Below are 19,868 nucleotides of genomic sequence, written 5' to 3'. Positions count from 1 at the left end.
CCAACTTCAAGATAGATCAAGCATAGCACAGAGAAAAATAAGCTTCAGGCCTAACATCAAGAAAGGAGAATGATTCCAGTGGTAAAATTTTAGAATCTCTATGAAGGTTTGTTTTGATTTTGGCACAATTTTTCAGCTGACTTTTATAGGCTGTGGGAGTCAGAAGAGAGAGATTGAGTATAAGGGGCAATTCTAGTTTTATTTTCAGTGCTTCACTCCTCATGTTAACCTTTAGTTGTTTTTACAGAAGGCTGGAGACTACTTTCTTTGGAGTTAAGCTACAAGGATGCGGGTAGACAAGGATGCCACTCATAAGTGACTCTGCAAGACCACAATAAACAGAAGTTATAGTGTGGAGAGGAAGCACGAGTGCATCAGAAAACTCTGCACAAATCTCTTACCATCATCTTTAATTCAAGGGATATATCATTGTTCAAAAAGATGCACATTTTTGAGATATCCAGAGCAGTCAAATTCCCAGAGACAGAAAGCAGAGCGGTGGGCATCAGCTGCATCGGGGAGGGGTTGCAGGAGTCATTGTTTAATGGGTACAGGATTTCATATTTTTTTAAATGAAACGAGTTCTAGAGATGGATGGTGGTGATGATTGCACAAGATGTGAATGTATTGAACGCCACTGAATTGCCCATGTAAAAATGGTTAGAATGGCAAATTTTATGTTTGTTTTACCATATTTGTTAAAAAGAGGGGGAAAAGCTATCTGTGTTTAAAGGCTTTGAAATTAAAAAGTGAGAAAGACAGTTAAAAGAGAAAAGGGGGTACAAACTGATGGATAACCTCCAGAGTTCAATAGAACTATTAAACAATCTGATAAATAAAACGGGCCTGGACTATCAAACAAACCAAAGACGCAGCACAAAGGCCATGACCTGAATAATAGTGGCTAAATGTGACTCATGATCGCTCAGCACATAAACAGTCAATATGTCAATCAGCTAAGCACACCAGGTCCTACAAGATGAGACTAATAGGCAAACAAGCCAAGGGCACCTCACTGCCGCAATAAGGGAGCAGGCGCCCTTTACCTCTCTGTCCTCTTAGCTGTGGAGGCTGTTCAGGGCCACTTTCTTCTGCTTTCCTGTCCCCTCCCAGCCCTACGCCGTTCAGTCTTCCCCAGATAAGTTTGAAAATACATACACACAGAGAGAGCAGAACACAGACTGTATGCCAGGCACTATTAAAAGGATTTTATGCATCAGCTCATTTTAACTTCACAGAAACTCGAGTAGAAACGTCCTATTATTGCCCCTTTTTCCAGATGGGGCATCTGAGGTACAGAAAACTCTAGAAGCTAGTCCGAAGGAGCAGGGACAGACCATACTTCCTAGTGGAGCTCTTCACCTGCCAAGTAACCCCACCTTTCAACAAGTATCACTCTCCTACTCTGACTCCCAAAGAAAAGGGGAAATTAATCTATCCATCCACCTATGCATGGCTACTAACAAAGTCCATGATTTTTTCCACTCAAAAAAAATAATAATAATGAGGAAAGGAATTTTTTAGGCACAATTTTTACAATCCCAAGATTCTCCTAGGGTACCAATAAAAAATAAAGTATTCAGCCCTAATGAGCTGATTCTTGAAACATTACATTTAGACTCAGACCTTGCAGAGGAAACAATAAAACCCATATGGGGAAGAGAGAAAGAGGAAAGCTGGTAGCAAAAGATGTTTAACAATCCTCATAAACTCCTAGGTTAGGGACAGACCTATGCTTTGCCTGTGATCTCTCTATGTCTGTGATAATACCACAAAGCTTGCTAGAAGAATCTAGCGCATGCTGTCCTTGTTGGGAACATGCACCCCATGCTTCAAGTCCCCTGAAGAGAGGATGGGGTGCTGCAATGGACAAGCCATCTGGAGAGCCTGGCTGCCCCACTGCATGCTCCCAGGATACACGCCCCATTCTTCCCCTATTCCTAAGCACCATCACAGCTCAAGCCCAGAGTGAGGCAGAAGCAAGATCCACAAGGCAGGGCTCAGTCAGCCTGTGTTCAGCACAGGAACTTTGGAGGCACTCACTCTACACTCCTCCATAAGTTCCTCCATGTGAGGTGAGGAGTCCACAGACCCAACAGGACGCTCCTACTTGGAGATGAAATCCTCCCCTTTTGCCTGCATACCCAGGATCCCAGAATTCCCTACCCGAAGACCCTGAGTCCACTCCTGAGGCATGTGCAGGCCTTTCCCTGGGTCTGTCCTCCCAAGGGAGTACCATGCCATGAATGTGCACACCCCCAGGTACGATGATGTAGGGGTAAGGGGGAGATCCAAGGCTGCTGTCTGGAGTGCTGCTGACAGAGTTTCGATGTGCAGGCCAGATTGTCCACACGCCTGCATGTGAGGTCCCTTGTAGCAGCTGGGAGAGAGACGGGTGAGATGATCTGACTAGGGGTCTCTGTTTGTGCCCTTGAAACAGTCCATATAAAATGTACAAATGGTAGGAGCCAGCCTAATTCTTGTCACTCAAGACCCAGAAAAGTATTAGGTGGGAAGACATGGACAAACATATTTGTTGATTGACTAAATTAATGGATAAATCAATTAATCAACCAGTATAGGCATAAATACAAGTTAATTTCTCAATTTTGGCTACCTGTGGAAAAGATGACTTTGTCAACATAACGATTGTCCCTTTCTGAACTGTGCATGTACAGAGATACTAAATGCAATGAAAGAATAGCAGTGACCAAGGGGATACTGGGTAGACTCACCAAGTAAAGGCTCCATGACACCTCAAAGCACCAGGGAGTTCAGCTCCAGCTGACACTTATTACTGGCAAAAAAGAAATTCCTTGAAAGAGTAAACAAGATGGCTAAAAAGTAAAATCCCAGAAGCTCACCTAGACTTACTAGGAGAGCCAATTATGTTGGTTCCATAATTCCCATCCCTTTTTTAAAATTTAACTTCCAAAATTCACATGGAGCCTAGGCACTGTGGCTTACACCTGTAATTCTAGCACTTTGGGAGGCCAAGGTGGGAGGATTGCTTGAAGTCAGAAGTTCAAAACCAGCCTTGGCAAAGCGAGACTCACCTCCACTAAAAATAGAAAAAATAGCCAGGTGTGGTGGTAGGCACCTATAGTCCCAGGTACTCAGGAAGCTGAGGCAGGAGGATTGCTTATGCCCCAGAGTTTGAGGTTGCTGTGAGCTAAGCTGAAACCAAGGCACCCTATCCCAGGCAATAGAGCAAGATTCTGTCTCAAAAATAAACAAATGAATAAATTACAAATGGGGTCTAAACCATTTTCACTTGTATATATATTATGAACATACTGTATCCTGTAAACATAAATAAATGTAACATAAATATTAATAGATGTTATTTATCTCAAGGGAGAATTATCTTTGGGGATTATTCAACACAATCTGTTCACCTATAGACTTCTCCACTCTATTTTTAAAAGTCTTCCAATCTCATATGTCTATCGGAGGTTTTTTGATCAGTTTTGCAAGCAACTATCAAAGCTCCTTGGAGGCCTGATAGTGTTAATTATCATAAATATAAAAGAAGGTCCATGAACATTCCTAGGATCAGCTCAGTGGATTTGGATGCAAAGGCACAAAAGTAGATGTATCAGATGGTACATTAAACTGGACCTGACATGCTGTTTTTATAGTCCTGATGTTTGCCATTCCTTGAGAAAAATGATCAGCCTCTATCATCCATACTGCAAGGAGGATAAATCACATCTGAAATCTCACACCAGAATTGCTTTTTAAGTGAAGCACCATAAATGCAGTCGCAGGGAAAACTGCAATTGATCCACAAGGATATCCATTATTAGCTATTAGACGACAGAAAAGGCACAAATCTTTCTCATTAGGCCTATTTGTTTGCTGGCAATCCGATGCCCTGGGATGATTCCCCCACCATCTACCTTCGTTGCTGAGCTTGCCTATACTGCATGTGTTCCTCTGCAGAATGCCCTCTTCCCCCTCTCTTCACAGGCCCTCCTTACTGCTAGATACATAATCAGCCTGCCTCATCAAGGCCTGGTCTTTTTTCCACAATTGATTGATTTCTTACTATGCGTGAATTAACACTGTGCACTTTAATAATAAAAGTTATTTATATAAGTAAACATCTTAACCTGATGACTTGAGAAAATTCATGTCTAGAGATTTACATACTGATGACCCAGAGACCAACTCATAAATATTCTTATTTGGAATTCTAAACGATGGGTTTATGAGCATTTGTGTGTGTGCGCATGGGGAGGGGGTTGCATGTGTGTGCAGATCCACGTGTATGTGCATAACGTGGGAAACTAGAATGTTGTGCCAGGTACTAGAAATGATCTGCAAACAAGATCCATGCAGCCCTCTCTCCACACAGTTCATATTCTAATGGTGTGTACAGACAGGTACACAGAAACACACTGATGACACTAAATGACCTTGCTGGGATGGGATATGCAGGGGGTGGTAAGAGTACACGGTGGAGGGGACACAGCCCAGAAGTGAAGGCAGAGGACGCAATCCACCAGCTGAGGCCTAAAAGATAAGCAGCAGCTAGTCAGAGGGAAGAAGGAGGGAGAAGTTTCCAGGCAGGGGGAACAGCCAGAACAAAGCCTGGGAGACAGAGCATAGCTCAACAGGCAGAACTGAAAGCTCAGAGTGGCAGTATCGTGGCAGTGAAGAAAGAGACAGGCAAGAAATGAGTCTTGAGAAATGGCACTCAAATCTGAGGACACAGGGCTTTCAAGACTTTGATATATAAATGTAACACCATCTTAATTAAAAATTCCAATATCAAGTGGAGGAGCCAGGCAGGCAGCTTCTAAAATTCATATGGAAAGAACAGTCCTAAAACTTTTGAAAGGAAAGACTGATAGTTCTAGTAGAAAAAAAATTATAACATGAACATGTGGGAGATCAAAATTTAACATTAGGATGTAATTGGACAGACTGGTTGATGGACTAGGATAGATCCCCATCTAGGCCCCAATACAAATACAGACCTTTATAGAATGAAACCGTTATTCTCAATTAGCGAGGGAAATATAGAAGTGCATAATTAATGGCACCAAGAAACCTGACCAGCTGATTAGCTGTCTTGAAAAAAAATAATAAAACAATTGCTCCATGACTCCTTATATTTTAGAAATCCAGGTAGATGATAGCTTTAAATACAAAAACATGAAATAATAAAAGTAGTAGAAGAAAACAGTGTATAGAAGACTTGCTTTATAATAGTAGAAAAGAGAAGATTCTTCTCAGCCACATCCACAACACAGAAGTAAAAAAGGAAATAACAAGTCGTATTACAAAAAAAATTTTAACCCAGACATGGTGGCTCATATCTGTAATGCTACTCAGAAACCTGAGGTGGGAGGATTAGTAGAGACCAAGAATTCAATACCAGCCTGAGCAACATAGGGAGACCCCCATCCCTGAAAAAAAGAAGAAAATTAGCCAGACGGGATGGCAGGTGCTTGTTCCCAGTGACTTGGGAGGCTGAAGAAGGAGGATCACTTGAGCCCAGGAGTTCAAGGCTGCAGAGAGCTTTGATCTCCCTGCTGTACTCTAGCCTGGGTGACAGAGCAAGACTCCACCTCTAAAAACATAAAATAAAAATTTAAGTCTGCATGACTGAAAAAAAGTAAAAGAAGAAATTCTATGTGCATAATCCATAATCAACACCAGAAGACAAACAAAACTTTAGGCAAAGTACAAATGATGTTATTTTTGGAAAAGCCACCAACCCAATAGAAAAAAGAGACTAGGTAAGGGATATGACAGCATAAAACAAATGACCTGCATACACATAAAGACTGTGAACCAAAATCAATCATAGATGTGCAAAATAAAGTAATCGAGATATTATTTCCCAGGAATGTATTTGACAAAGGTTAAAAGATTTGATAACAAATACTGGCTTAGTTGCAGAAAAGTAGGCACTCCCAGTTTTGGTGGGAGAAGAAAATGATGTGTCCTCTTCGTAAGACAACTTGGTAAAATCTACAAAAAATCAAAATTTTTTTCAAATGTCCTTGCAATTCATCTTATAGGAACTTTGCCTACAGGTTAAATCACACTGTGTGCAAGAACTTACATAGCAGGAAGCTGATTAAATTTCAGTCTATTCACCCAACAGATTACTGTGGGGCTGGGAAGAAACATATTTAAGATACATTGTTAAGTGAAATGCCACCAAGATGTAGAACAGTGGGTATAGCAAGCTCTCACTTATGTGCAGACAAAGAAGACATATACATGTGCTCTGTATGCAAATAGATTATTTCTGAAAAAAAAAATCAACACAAACTAAAATCAGCAGTTGCTACTGGAGAGGGGGCTGAGGGATTGGAGGGTTGGGGTCCACGGCTAGAGGTGAATTATTCATTATACACTCTTTAATGCTATTTGCATTTTTATCACGTTCATATATTAAGTTCTTTAAAAAAAAAAGCTAATGACTAAGAAAATTCCATAAAGTAAAATTAATGCATTTCAGAGGAAAGATGTGCAAAATCACTCTAAAGAATGTGAAAGGCTCCCTGGCGTGAGAAGGCTTAGCTAAAGGCACTAACCTTTCCAAAGAAAGAATGCGTCAATCAGCATTGATGCTGGGCAATGAATGAAGAGAGAAAAAGGAGTGTCCATCCAAGGGACACAGGTCTGGGCCAAAGTACTTGAAGTTCTGCATTCCCTTTGTGAAGGCTCTCCCATTATGGAGATGGATGCCTCGGGCAAGCTTAGCTTAATGCCATTTAACATTTTAAATGCAGAATTAAATGCCCTTGCTCTAATTCCAAGATCACCAAGCAAGCTTCCAGTTATAATTTGTTCTTTTTTATAGAGCTGCTGGTGTGTAGAAAGAGACTGTTATGCTGATCTATGCACTCCGGGCCATGTAATAGTTATGTGCCTCTTTATATAGCAATATAGTGACAATCTGGTTCTATTTTTACAAAACGAAAACAAAACTAAACAAATTTGGACTTTATTTTAAGAGACATGAGGAGCCACCAGGCAACTCGAAGCAGTGACGGGATAAGATCAGCACTTTGGAAAGGCCACTCCGGGGACAGCGTGGCACATGGGCAGGGAGAGGACAAGAGTGGAGGGAGGCGCGCAAAGTAGACAGTGGCTGCAGGATTTTAGGTAAAACACAATGGTGGCATGAATTAAGTTATCTTTATGTTAAGTATTTATTTGATATTCATTTCCCTCCCAGACTACAAGCTTGGTAAGAAGAGATCGGGGCAATGTTTCTCACCACATTCTCCAAGCTCAATCAATATTTGTTGAAACAAAGAATGAATGAATAGTGGCAGCTGAAATGAGAAGAATGAAGAAACTTAAGAAATATTTAGGGAAATGAGTTGACAAGACTTCATAAATGAGTGGCTTATGCTGCTGAGTGGAAAGTGGGGCCATCCATTAAGATAGGGAAGCCTGGAGATGGTTTGGGAGCAATGATGATGATTTAATTGGGGAATGCTAAGTGTGGCATACTCTCCCATGTCCAAGAAGGAGGCAGTTGAGAATAGGAATATGAAGCTCATCACCCATAGTTGATGGGGAAATAGGTTAGGACATCACTAGCCCCATGAAGGTGACAGAAGTCATGGTGACATAATGCAGGAAGAGAAGTGGCCATAAGACAGAGGCCCAAAGAACATCAGCTTTTAAAATCAGGGTGGAGAAAGGGGAACCCATGAATAAGGCAGAGAAGTAGCAGCCAGAGAGGGGGACAGAAACAAGAAAGTCTCACGAGTCTTGGAGAGAAAAATGGAGCTAAGTTCTGCTAAGAAGCCCAGAAAGATAAAGACAGAGCACTAGGCCCCACGAAGGTCTCTGGGGACTGTGGTGGCCTGAGTTTGATGAGACAGTCAAGCAAGACTAGATGAGAAGTGAGGAAACAGGCACAGTGAGCACATGACACTCAGAATTCTAAGATCTGACCTTGAGGGTCGCACAGAAAGGGCAGTGGCCTCAGTCAGGGGCAGGAACAGAGGCAGGGAATAGCCAGAAAGGAACTTTCCCCACATGGAAGATACCTGGCCCTGCTGATCTTAAAATATCAAATGGTGGAAAGAAACTGAAACTACAAGTGAGAGGAAAAAGTGCTGACAGAGTTCAGTTTAAGAGGATGAGTTAAAAGGTTGAGCGATGAGCTTCAGCTAAAAAGCCATTAATCCTTCTATCTTAACCAAAGAGAAAGGTGGTTGCAGTTTATTCTAATGCAATATGAGTGAATGTAATCACAAGAGTATCAAAACCTGTTTGACAAAGAAAAAAAAATCACCACCACCACTGCAGAAGGTAAGGGTTAGGGGCTGCTCACATCCCGTCTACACATCATTGCCTCCCACTGTAGGGAGTGTTTAGATGTGTAGGCATCTGGGTCCCGCACTGGATGCAAACTACTGGGGGTTCCTTGCCTTGGGGTTGGAGGACTGTTTGTCAGCAGCACCCCCATGTCCTCAGTAACACTAGTGGAACTGAACTAACATTTGCATGAAGTTTGAGTTAGATGGCAGCCAACCCTGGGGACACTCAGGAAACGTGTAATAAGCTCCTCCAACTAAGATGAGAAGAAAACCTGGGGAGTGGAAGGATGAGCTTCAATGTTGATGAAAACTTCTGCTCTGGGGGTCACAGAAAGTGAAGACTAGCTAAGGGACAGGCCAGTTAGGAAATTCTCCAGAGTCTTATCCATAGAAGTGAACCAGAAGTAGGCTGAGAAAAGCTTTACACACACACAGACACACACAGTGGGTGTTCTGATCAGACATGAACAATGAACATCTGGATTAATGAATGCAATTTCTTAAAACGCAGGTAAGCAAAATGTGTCAAGAAAAGGACCCCCAGGGAAAAACATAAAAAGTTGTTTCTACTAGTGAGAAAGCATGAAGGACTGGCCACCCAGGATGGCAGGGAGCTGGTGACCTGCAAAACCATGTGGCCTCAACTACAGAGTTAAACTTAAAGAAAATCCACAGATCAGACTTCTGCTGCTGAGCCACCAAGAGAACTACGGCCACTCATACTGCATTAAAGTAAGCTGCCTGCATCTGCAACCCACCTTTCTTTTTGGTTATGATAGAAAGGCTGGAATGCCATTGACCCTATGGCAAAACAAAGCTATGGCTGCTTGCCCCATTCACCCTTGCTTCCCCTCAAGGGTGAATTCCAGAAAAGAAAATGAAACACCAGCACCTGTGGGGACTGATTCAGAGCCATGTAGTAGTCTTTTAAGAATCTACCTCCATCCAGGGTCCAACCTCCAGGTTCAAGATGAGATGCTCAGGCTGGAAAGGTCAAGTGGCTCACCCGGATCTCAGACTCTAATACTATCAAGATGTGGACGTCCCACATCCCACCTCCCTGCCTGGGGCTCCTTTCTGTTACATCAGTTTCCTATTCTGTGTTGCCTCTCTGACTGTGTTACCCTTATCAAGCCAGGTTCGTTGAAATGACGGACACTGTCTACCCATAGTTATCCATCTGAAAAGAGCACACAACTCAAGATTTCTTCACGGTCCATTAAAATGTCTTGCAGGCAAATGCCTTCCTGAATTTGTGTGCCTGTGAGTTGGGGACAGTGCTGCAAAGAGGGGAAGGGGTAAGAAAAAGACACACAGTAGAAGGATGCTAGAGAGATACAAACGGAAAAGCCCAAGCCCAGGTGTCTTAGTGCTGTCAGCTGCTATAACAATATACTTACACTGGTAATTTATAGGAATGGAAATGTATTGCTCACAGCTCTAGAGGCTGGGAGGTTGAAGATGAAGGTGCCAGCAGATTCAACGTGTGATGAGGGCTTGTTCCTCACAGATAGCTCCATCTATGTGCACCCTCACAAGGCAGAGGGACAATCAAGGTGCCTCTGGCCTCTTTTATAACGACTAATCCCATTCTGCTCTCATGACTAATCACCTCCCTAAGGCCCTGCCTCCCAACACTGCTGCCCTAGGGATTAAGTTTCAACATGTACATTTTGGGGAAATACAAACATCCAAACCATTGCACCAGGGATGCAAGAGAAACATCCAAGGACCAAAATCTTCCATAACATTCTTTGAGTTTGGGTGGTAGCAACAGGGCTTTGAAGTGAAACCAGAAGCAAGCCAAAAGCAGTGCTCTGATTTTAGGTTTTTAGTCTGTTGTGGTTTGGTTTTTGGAGAGAGGCACTTTTTAAAAAATCACACCTTACCTGGGAATTTAGAGGCCAGTATGTCAAGCTGTCTTGCCCAGCAGTTCCCACCCCGCACACACATTACATAGAAGAATAAGCCAAGAGCAGGGAAGGGAAGCAACTTTCCCCTCAGTGGACAATAGTCAGAGAATCTGGGCACAGGCCCCTGCCACCTTGCAGCAAGGAACTCTGGGCTACATGATGTAGAAACAACTCTTGCTACAAAGATTAGAGTTAGAACATCATATCTTTTTAAATTGCACTATATTGCAGAGGTTGAAACTGAAATTCCAGTGTCTTTTGATTAGATTACATTTTTTTCATATTATGTTAAGACTTGATCAAATAATCAAAAGCTAGATATAGTGGACCTCTGAGTGGCCAGGTCAGCTGGCAAGACGGACATGCTAATGCTCAAGTCCTTACTTGGAAAAGATAGTGCACCAGGTCCTGGCTGAGAGAAATCCAGACAATTAAAACAAAATTAAAAGGGAAGTTTAATGAAGTAAATTCTTGGTTATTAGAAAGATTTTACAATTCAAGGTAATTAGTAGCATGCAGATTCCTTAAAGAGCTAAGAGTCGACCTCCCTTTTGATCCTGCAATCCCACTACTGAGTATTTGCCCAAAGGAAAAAAAAAAAGACATTGTATCTTAAAGATACCTGCACTTGAATGTTTATAACAGCACAATTCACAATCACAAAGCCATGGAAACAACCCAAGTGCCCTTCAATACATGAAAGCATTAATAAATTGTGGCATATGTACACTATAGAATATTAGTCATAAAAAAGAAGGCGATCCTACATATTTTTTAATAATCCACATAGATCTAGATTCCATTCTCCTAAGTGAAGTGTCCCAAGAATAGAAAAACAAACATCAGATGTATTCTGTACTAAGCTGGAGCCAGTAGATCAGCACCTAATGCTCACATAAGAGAATAAAGCAATGAAGTTCAAAGTGGGGGAGGGGAGTGGGATGGCTGGGTCAATTCCACCTAATGGGTACACGGCGTGGGTATACTGCACAGTTCCTAGGTGAAAGACACAACTACAACTTAGACTTTAACCTTACAAAAGCAAACCATGTAACCAAATTGTGTGTAGCCCCACAATAATATGAAATTTAAGAGAAGCTGTATACATAGAGCTTGTATATTGACAGGCATATGGTACACACACACACACTTATTGTTTCTGTGTACAATTCTTTCACTATAATCTAATCCAAGATTATAGGAAAGGATGGGGTGCTAAATAGCAACCAATCCTTATCTGCCATAAGAAAGAAACTCCACATGGCGTACAATTACCAACACTTTTATTTTCTAAGAGATGATATATTACCAAAAGCGCCAAATCATTTTTCTCCTAATGGTATACCAGAAAAGACAAGAGAGGAAGCCTGAGTCCACCCCCTCCTCACTTCCATGACAGTTTAATTCGTGAATGTGTATTTGAATCTCTAGACCTCTGGTAGGATTTCCTGAGCTCTTAAAGCCGAGTTTGGGCAGCTAGGTTTGAGTAGAGGAGCCCTAAGTGAGACCCTGGGCAGGATTTCATGCCTATTCACGCTCTGCTCCACCAGACAGCCCAGGCAAACTCATTAACCCGACAGTCCCTCAAAGGCTGGCAAGAGTGTCCCACCTACTTGTGAGTGAGGTTTTAAGTCTAAATAAGCAGGTGTGTGTAGAGGGTCTTTCAGATCCCAGGGAGAAGACCTTCGGGAAACCTCAAGTATGTCTCTAACTGGAGAAGTCTCAGAGCAGGGTGTGTACAACGCACAAAATGGTAGCTGAGTGAATTCTGACTGTGAGATCACAGTCCTGAAGTTTGCTGACTGGCTCAGCCGCTCAGGAGTCTCACAGCACTGAGAGGCACAGAGAAGGAAGGAGTGTGGAAGAACATGCACTCTCTGGCCGCAGATCTTTCCCAGGAGTTCACACAGGCTTTGTAGAAAGGGTTGTCGGTTCCCGCACGACATGAGCACCCTGACTGTGGAGAAGACCCCGGGGACACAGCCTTCCTGCAGCCCCACCTTCCCTGTCCTCCCTCTCAACCCCACCTGCCAGGATGGCCCAGGCACAAGGTCAGGAACTGTCACTGCTGCCAACTCATGAAGGGCTTTCCTCTGCTGCCAGACTTTTTTGTATGAATTGCCTAAAGAAGAGGAACACTTGAAATTAAAACGCACGAGTAAACCGAACAAAACAACGTATTTCTTCCCAGGTGAAGACAAGTCCAGGGTTTGGGGATGAGTAGCTCGTGGACTTTTTCACTACCTGGTCCCACACAGAGATGAGTCTGCATAGACTTAGCCATCCTAAGCTTGTCTTCCCATTGCTGATGCTTCTAAAATGGTAGGGTGGAGTGAGGCACTCAGTCTGAGAAACAAAACAGAGGGGAGGCACCAGACAAAGAGGCCAGGGCATTCATTTGAAGCTTGGAGAAAGTGCTCCCAATCCCCACTGAGCCCTTAATGAGTCAGCCTTAGGGAACTCTCTTCACTGCCCTTAGTTTTTGCAAAGAGGAAGTTGGGCAAGATCATTTCTAAGGCTCCTTCTCTTTCTGAGGTCCTGACTCTAAGGGATGCAACTGAACGCTGTGACCTTGAACTCATTAGCCCAGAACTAACATGCCATCAGCCTTGTTAGTAGCTTCACATTTTTAAAGACATGGCAGGCACTGAAAACATGCCCACAGGACACCCTGACACCAGGGGCCTTCAGATTCACAGACCGCCACACTCTCAGCACCTGGCGCCTCGCCCTCCTGTCCCAGCTGGTGTATAACTGCATTATCTCCATAACTAAAGCTTCAGGGAACTGCAGAGCCTGGAGAAACTTATCTGAGCATCAAAACCAAAGCCCTCAGTGTACATCTGATAAGTTGAAGCTCAGAGACATTAGGGGCTGTGCTTTAAGATCAGGTAACCAGTTAGTGGCAACAGCCGGGATACAATTCCAGGTCTCCCGACTCTGGCTTTCCATGATGTGCTTTAAAAAAAAAAAAGTATGGGAAGAAGTTAATATCTGTGCATCACTTTTCTTCACAGGGTTTTTATAACTTCAAGAGCATTCACTCATCCATTTCCAAGATCAATACACTTTCCCAGTCCTTTGGACACCTCAGCGAGCAAAGTGAGTGGTGAGCAGCACCCAGTGCCATGGGATCTCCACTGTTTTACAAAGGAAATCCATCAGCAATCAAATGTAGAGTTAAAGTTATCAGGATGCATACAAAGCTCAGATCTCTGCCATCTGAGGCTGGGGAGTAAGGATTTGTGTTTTAAAATAGCTTGGCAAGTAGATTAGGAAAATAATCAATCAACTATTTATAATCTAAAGTTCAGGGCTTTTTTTTTTTCCTCCCTCTCTTTCTCACACACATTATTAAATGAGTAAAAAGTTTGCCATACCTAAATAATCTCTCCCCCCCCAATCCTCTTACTAATGTAGAGGTATCAAGAGGGACAAAATATTGGCATTGCTTTAGGGGGACAGCAGATTCAATGCTACACCCTACCCTGCAGCTTCTGAACCTACAAGAACCTCTCTAGGAGAAGTGGGAAAGTTAGCCTGGGGGGATGATGCCAGTGTATGGGATTCACTAATGGTTTAAGAATGCTGCTTTCTCTAGCAGGCAAGATAAGCAATGAGTTAAAACTGGAGGCACTTGCCCAAGGGGAAAAATAAAGAAGGAAAAGAAAAAAGAAAAGAAACTCAATTTCCCTTCCCCAGCTAAACAAAAACTCTAGGTTTTACACTTCCACGACCTAGATATAGTCAAAGAGATCATACAGAATGTTCCTAGGGAGAAAGAGATCTCAACTCTCAGCTGTTCAGCCAACTTTTCAGCTTAGAAAACATCTTTACAAGGGAAGACTGAACCAGACACAAACAGGTTTATGGGATAGAAGCAGTGAAAGACCTTAAACAGACCTAACTCAGTGCTAGGGAGCCGTGACCACATTGTTCCAACTTCCCATTACTTATTTGTAATAATATATAATCCAGGCCCTTCTCTTAACTCCAGTGCTGTGAATTCCCATTAGAAATATCACTTTTCAGAGAAGAAAAAAGGCAAACACATTTTCCCGTATAGTAAATGATGGGTCATGGAGGGGGAAGTGGGAAAAAGAGGGTCAGAAGGGTCAAGGGGCTTTTTAACTGTTTTACCCAGAGTAACAAAGGTCTCCATACTGCAGAGAGTGAAGGTATGAAACTGACAAGCTGAGCTGAAGTCTATAAATACCTACACTATGAAGAGAGCATGTTTCCAACTCCACCCTGCAAGTTGTATTAAATAATGAATGATGTAAATCAGACTGCCTTATTTATTAACAATTCCAGTGTGGCTTATGTAACCACACTCCAAATTTAAATATACGGTTCTCAAATGCATATAAAACACAATCCAATGTTCTAGAACCTCCCAATGGAAGGGCTGAAAAGTAAATATTGATGCCTTTCACTGAACCTCTGTAAATGCCAGGATTTGTTTTAAGTACAATTAATTGCAGTGGCAAAGCTTATTAAGGGGAGAGGGCCAAAATCAATGTATTAGTGGCATAATGTTACAGCTGCTTAACCAACAGCAACAATAAATTACACAGAGGCTCTGAGAGCAGACACTGAAAATTCTATTCATGTTGTGCTATGAGGAAAAATATTAGACTTGTTTCCAAATATTACCCTCAAATTAGAGAACACCACTGAAGAAATTCAAAAAAGATCCCTTTTGTCTTCTTAAAACATGCGCAATACATAGAAGGCTTCCCCTTCCACAACAACGCTGCAGACGTACTTAACACTCCTGGGCTGTAAACTTCAAAATGATTACCATGGTAAATTTTAGGTTATGGGTTTTTCACTACAGTAAAGAAGAAAATGCATCACTTATTTTGACCCTGGTTTTTCCCAGTTGGGTGAGACAGAGCTTGTCCTTTGCAATGCACTTTGGCATTTGATGCAACTGGGACTTCAATGCCGGTTATATAATTCCAGCAACAGCCTTCACTCTTGAAGTCCATTATATGGGACACTGGTACTGTTTTTAAATCTATTTTAACACTTCTGCGGTATAACCATTCAGAATAGCAGAAGCTGCTACTTAGCCGTGTCATATTGGGCAGGTATCATATATAGCTACAGATGGACAGCTATAGATCCAGATACATCTCATTGTAGGTACACAGTAGTAGATACTATAATGGGAAGTTTTTGTAATAAAACAGGTTCAAACTATGACTCTGAAAACAAAATGTCAGCTTCGCTTCAAATACACGTGGAAAAAACAAAACATATCCTACTCCCTAATTATTACATGTATTTTTGTAAATGTTCTGCCTGCTCTTTCTGTCCTCAGAACCCTATGGGCACAGTGATTTAATATATAGATACTTAAAGATCCACCGCTTTTAAAGGATGTGGTAAACAGTAAACTGTTGCTTCAGCAAGTTCTAATCACCATTTTCTTTCAGTATACCTGTTTTTAAAAAATGGAAACATGTAATGTGAGCTACACACCATTAAACTAGAACTTTAAAACAGGTTATTTAAAGAATGCCACCGGGTCTAATAAGAAAGTAAAACAAAAATGCGTAATTTGGTTCCGACTGTAGCTGGTATCCACTGGCCAAGACTGTAAAAGCCGTTCAAGCAAATATTAGTATGTAAGAAAAAGAACACAGATGGTGTCATCTAAGGATGAGAGTGAAACAAGGGCATCTACTGATGTCATAGTAAGATGAAAAATGCAGAATTGAAAATAATTACATAAAGTGCTTTCCAAACAAGAATGGCGATACATTTTACAGATAAGAATACCAAGGCACAAACTGGCTGGGCTCAAACAAAACTGCGGGAAAGAGCAGAGAAACACACCACCTTGACCAGTATCATTAACCTAATGGCCTGTCCTGAGCACCTAGCTCACCTCTCTACTCCCCATTCTCCCCATCCCAGTGGGTTTTCCAATAAAAAATGGCTGGGGGAGGGGAGAATAGAAATTAGGAGTGCTATGACTGAACAAATAATGTGACAGATGCTTTAGCAAATATTTTAAAAATCCATTTTAAAAAGCCTAGAAATAGGAACTTGCCATCAGACATAAAAGAAGCAACAACAACAATTTTGAGATAGAAAAAAGCTCTGCTCGAATCTATTGATTTCATATGTAACAGGCAGCCACGAGGGTTTGAAATAATTATTTTAATTTAAAGATAGTTTTATTTCTTTTTCTTAGATAATGGTTTTAAAGAGGGAAAATTTAAGTGAAAATGATCATCCCTATCCCATTTATCTCTTCATTGTATGCACCTATCATCTAACGTAGAATTTAAAAACAACTCTCACACAGTGCCTAACTGTAAGAGGCACTCCCTGTGATCTCAAAACGGTCTGAAGAGCTCTGAATTCCACAGGGCCTCCTCCTTCTGACTACTGACTCCTCATCTTGTAAAACAGACAGATTTTTGACAAAAGGCCACAGACACTTTGGACCAGCCTAGTGACCCTGGACCAGCCCAGCTCAAGCCTAGCACAGTCGGAGCCCTACCCACCCTTCCTCTAGGGCTCGGCTCCTGCTTTCCCTGCCAAACCGATTGAGATCCTAGCGTCCTGGCCTCAGCCCGACAGCTGGCTGCACCCAGCACATCTCAGCCCTGCTAGGCCTGCACAGTCCCCTCTGCCCTGGCCTGGCCTTACAACCTGAACATCAGCAGCAGAACAGGCAACAGAGACTAGAAAAGTCTCATACTTACATTAAAAAACAGGTTATCTCGGTCAACTACGTTGGCAGAAACATGGTTGTGCGTTTTCTGTGGGGGGGAGATGCATGCGCACTCGACAACCGGAAGGCCACAGCCCAAGCTCTACTTTGGGGCTGCCTGTCTCAAACACGGGAAGGAAAACTGGGAGAAACTTTGCCTTCCAATCCTCCACAAGGAAGAATAAAAATCTCATGTAAATGAAATGTACGAAGTGACAATGTCCCTAGGAAAAAATAAATAATAATAACACCTGCAATAAAGGTGGCACAGGAATGCTTGGTAATGTATCTCTCACAAGGCATCAGGAGAAGAGGATAGACAGACATTCACAGTCCTGCTTCTCCATTAAACCAGCCCAAACATTTCCAGGGACACAAGGGTCCAGTGCCACAGTTAGCATTCATCAGAGTACTACACACTGCTCTATCATCCAACCTAGTCCCGGGAAATTATTCAATGGGCAATTAAGATTTATAATCCAAATGGCCTCAAAATCATATCTCTGGGAAGTCAAGTCCAAATTAAATCAGACCAGGCTTTTAGGCTTGCAACGATCACATTTTCTCTTTTGAGCGAGTACATTTCAACACTCAGAACTTCTCCTCTTACAGATCATTTTCAAGGCCATCTCTGGATGCAATCTTCTAAGCAAAATCTGATATATAAAATGAAAAGGGAAATTGGTTAACTCCCAACCTCAGAGAAATATGTTAAGAGAGAGACTCTCAGCTGCCTTCAACAGATTTTGGAAAGTTAATTATTTTAATCTCCTTTCTAGTAAGCATTACTGAAACTTGTAACACAACATATATACAGCACTTTATAAAACAAAAACAAAAATATCCAAAACTAAGTTATGGCATATAGGCAAGCCTAAAGCACACCCAGCTGAGCTTTGAAATATAAAAAGCATATCAAATTCCTCTGGACACACACACATTTATTACTGGTATATGCAGTATATGTACAACTTATTTTAAAGTATCCCACTTCTCCCTAGAGTAGCAGCTCCAAGCCAGTAAAACAGGTATCTGACAGCTGGCCCAGCTCTCCATCTCTTCTCCGACTTCTCGCCACACTTGGGACAGCATTCACTCCCAGGATCTACCCACCTGGCCAGCCCAGGCCTGAGGGGCGAGGAGAGAAAGAAGGAGGAAAAGCACCGAGAACTCACATTTCGGTGATGTTCTCAGCGTCTACACTGTTAGGCTCCAGCCTCGGAAATGCCACGATGCCGGCAGAAGGGTCGCTGCACCAGATCCGAGAGGAGCTGCATTTGCAGGACGTGGGGCAGGAGAGGGCGGCCCTCCAGAAGCCCGCAACCAGCCAGCAGAAGCCCCAAAGCCGCGCCATGGCGGGTCCACGCCACCTCGTCCAGGACAACATGCCTAGCCGCCAGCGCCAGCCCGAGTGTCTGTCCCCGCGCTGCACCGGCCGGCTTCCCCCACCTGTGCGGGGAGGCCTTCTCCGAGCTTGCAGCTCTCTGGACTCCTCGTCGCTTGTCGCTGGCGCTCAGAGTCGAGCGTGTCCGAAGTACAGCCGGTCCCGGGCGGAGAGTGTTCGGGCGGGCTGCAGAGTTCACAGCGGTAGGGGCATCGCGGGCCGCTTCACAGGGGGCGCTACCGCCGCTGCGAGCTACGTGGTGGCCGTGGCTGCATGGCCTGGAGCGCCGGGTGCCACCCGGGACTCTCTGGGGCACAGGCTCCTTACTACAAGCGCACAGGGATCCGGTATGCACCACGAGGCTGAGGACAAACAGACAAGCATAAGACTGTGCTCAGGACCCCAAATACCACTAATTGGGCCACTCTCCCTCCTCACTCGCCTCACCCCTACCCGATCCCGGTAGCGAGACTGTGGATGGTTAAGCGCCCAGTTCCGGCGCAGGAATCAACTTGCCCCGTGATGGCACAGACGGCCCTAGAGCCACCAGTGTGCCCGCTCTCTCTATCTTCAAGCCCGAGGCCAAGGGAGAGGAGGTAGGAAAAGGGTCCCCGAGACAGGATTCCATGACACATGCTGGGCGGAGGACCCTTTTTAAAGGGGGATGCGGAGACTGCTGGCTGCCAGGGCTTCGCGACGGGGCCGCCGAATGATGCTGCAGAATCCGCCACGGCCGCTGGGTGCTGGGGGCGCGGGCAGGTGGCGCGGCACGTCCCACCTGGGGAGCAGCCGCGGCTGCCCCAGGGGGGACAGTGAGGGCCGAGGCAACCGAGGGTACTGTCTGCGCTGCTCACCCGGGCTCCGGCGCCTCACGCCCGCCGGCGGCGCCTGGGTCCAGGCTCCTGCTGCCGCCGGGGACCGAGCACGGAGAGCGCGAGCGAAGGAGCGAGCGAGGCTCCGGCTCCAACCCAATTCCGGGAGCCGCCGCCGCCGCCTCTGCTACTGCTGGCGAAGTGACGTGAGGGCTGACGCAGAGCAGGGGCAGAAACTCCAGAAAATTAGTCTGAAATCCAAAAACACACACGCTCATACACACACAAACCCATAACACCCTCCAGACAAAAGCAACAGGGAGGGGAGGGGAGTGTGGGGGCGAGTGGGGAGGAGGGAGGCATCGGTGCCACTGGCCAGCAGCAGACAGCAGCAGCATGTGGGAGTTCACACACGCGCGCACACACGCACACATCCTGGCCGTGTAGACACGAGCGCGCGTGCGTGTGTGTGTGTGTGCGTGTGTGTGTGCATTTAGACCCAAGTACCTCTGAGATGAAGCGTTCCACTGCTTGACGCCTCCTGGTCCCTAATTCACACCACCGTCTCTTCTACGGTCGCAGTAGAGGCTGTCTCCCTTTTTGAAATGGAAACCCGGCTTGGTTCAGCTCTGAAAAATGCGCTGATTCTTATTATAGGAATCTTCCCTCCCTTACCCTCCCCTCTTCATTCTCCTTTCCCACCCTGCCTAAAAGGGAAGGCAA

At 44.1% G+C, this 19,868-nt stretch overlaps 1 protein-coding gene across 5 annotated transcripts in view; it reads right to left on the bottom strand.

Moving 5' to 3' along the window:
• NTRK2 (neurotrophic receptor tyrosine kinase 2) overlaps window positions 1–19,353 on the bottom strand; it is a 341,040-nt gene extending 321,687 nt beyond the window's left edge. For 2 of the 5 annotated variants that reach the window (XM_012813025.1, XM_012813030.1), the window contains exon 1: window positions 18,125–18,336. In XM_012813025.1, coding sequence (XP_012668479.1) covers window positions 18,125–18,336 — 212 coding nt within the window. Of the gene's footprint in view, window positions 1–18,124; window positions 18,696–19,187 lie in introns of those variants that run through there. The other 3 variants (XM_012813035.1, XM_012813015.1, XM_012813022.1) reach the window with 3 other exon arrangements.
• Window positions 19,354–19,868: the final 515 nt, after the last annotated feature.

The sequence above is a fragment of the Otolemur garnettii genome, unplaced genomic scaffold (genome assembly GCF_000181295.1).
Source record: "Otolemur garnettii isolate 467f Iridium unplaced genomic scaffold, OtoGar3 scaffold00006, whole genome shotgun sequence".
Taxonomy (NCBI): domain Eukaryota; kingdom Metazoa; phylum Chordata; class Mammalia; order Primates; family Galagidae; genus Otolemur; species Otolemur garnettii.
This window is presented reverse-complemented; position numbering and strand designations above follow the sequence as displayed.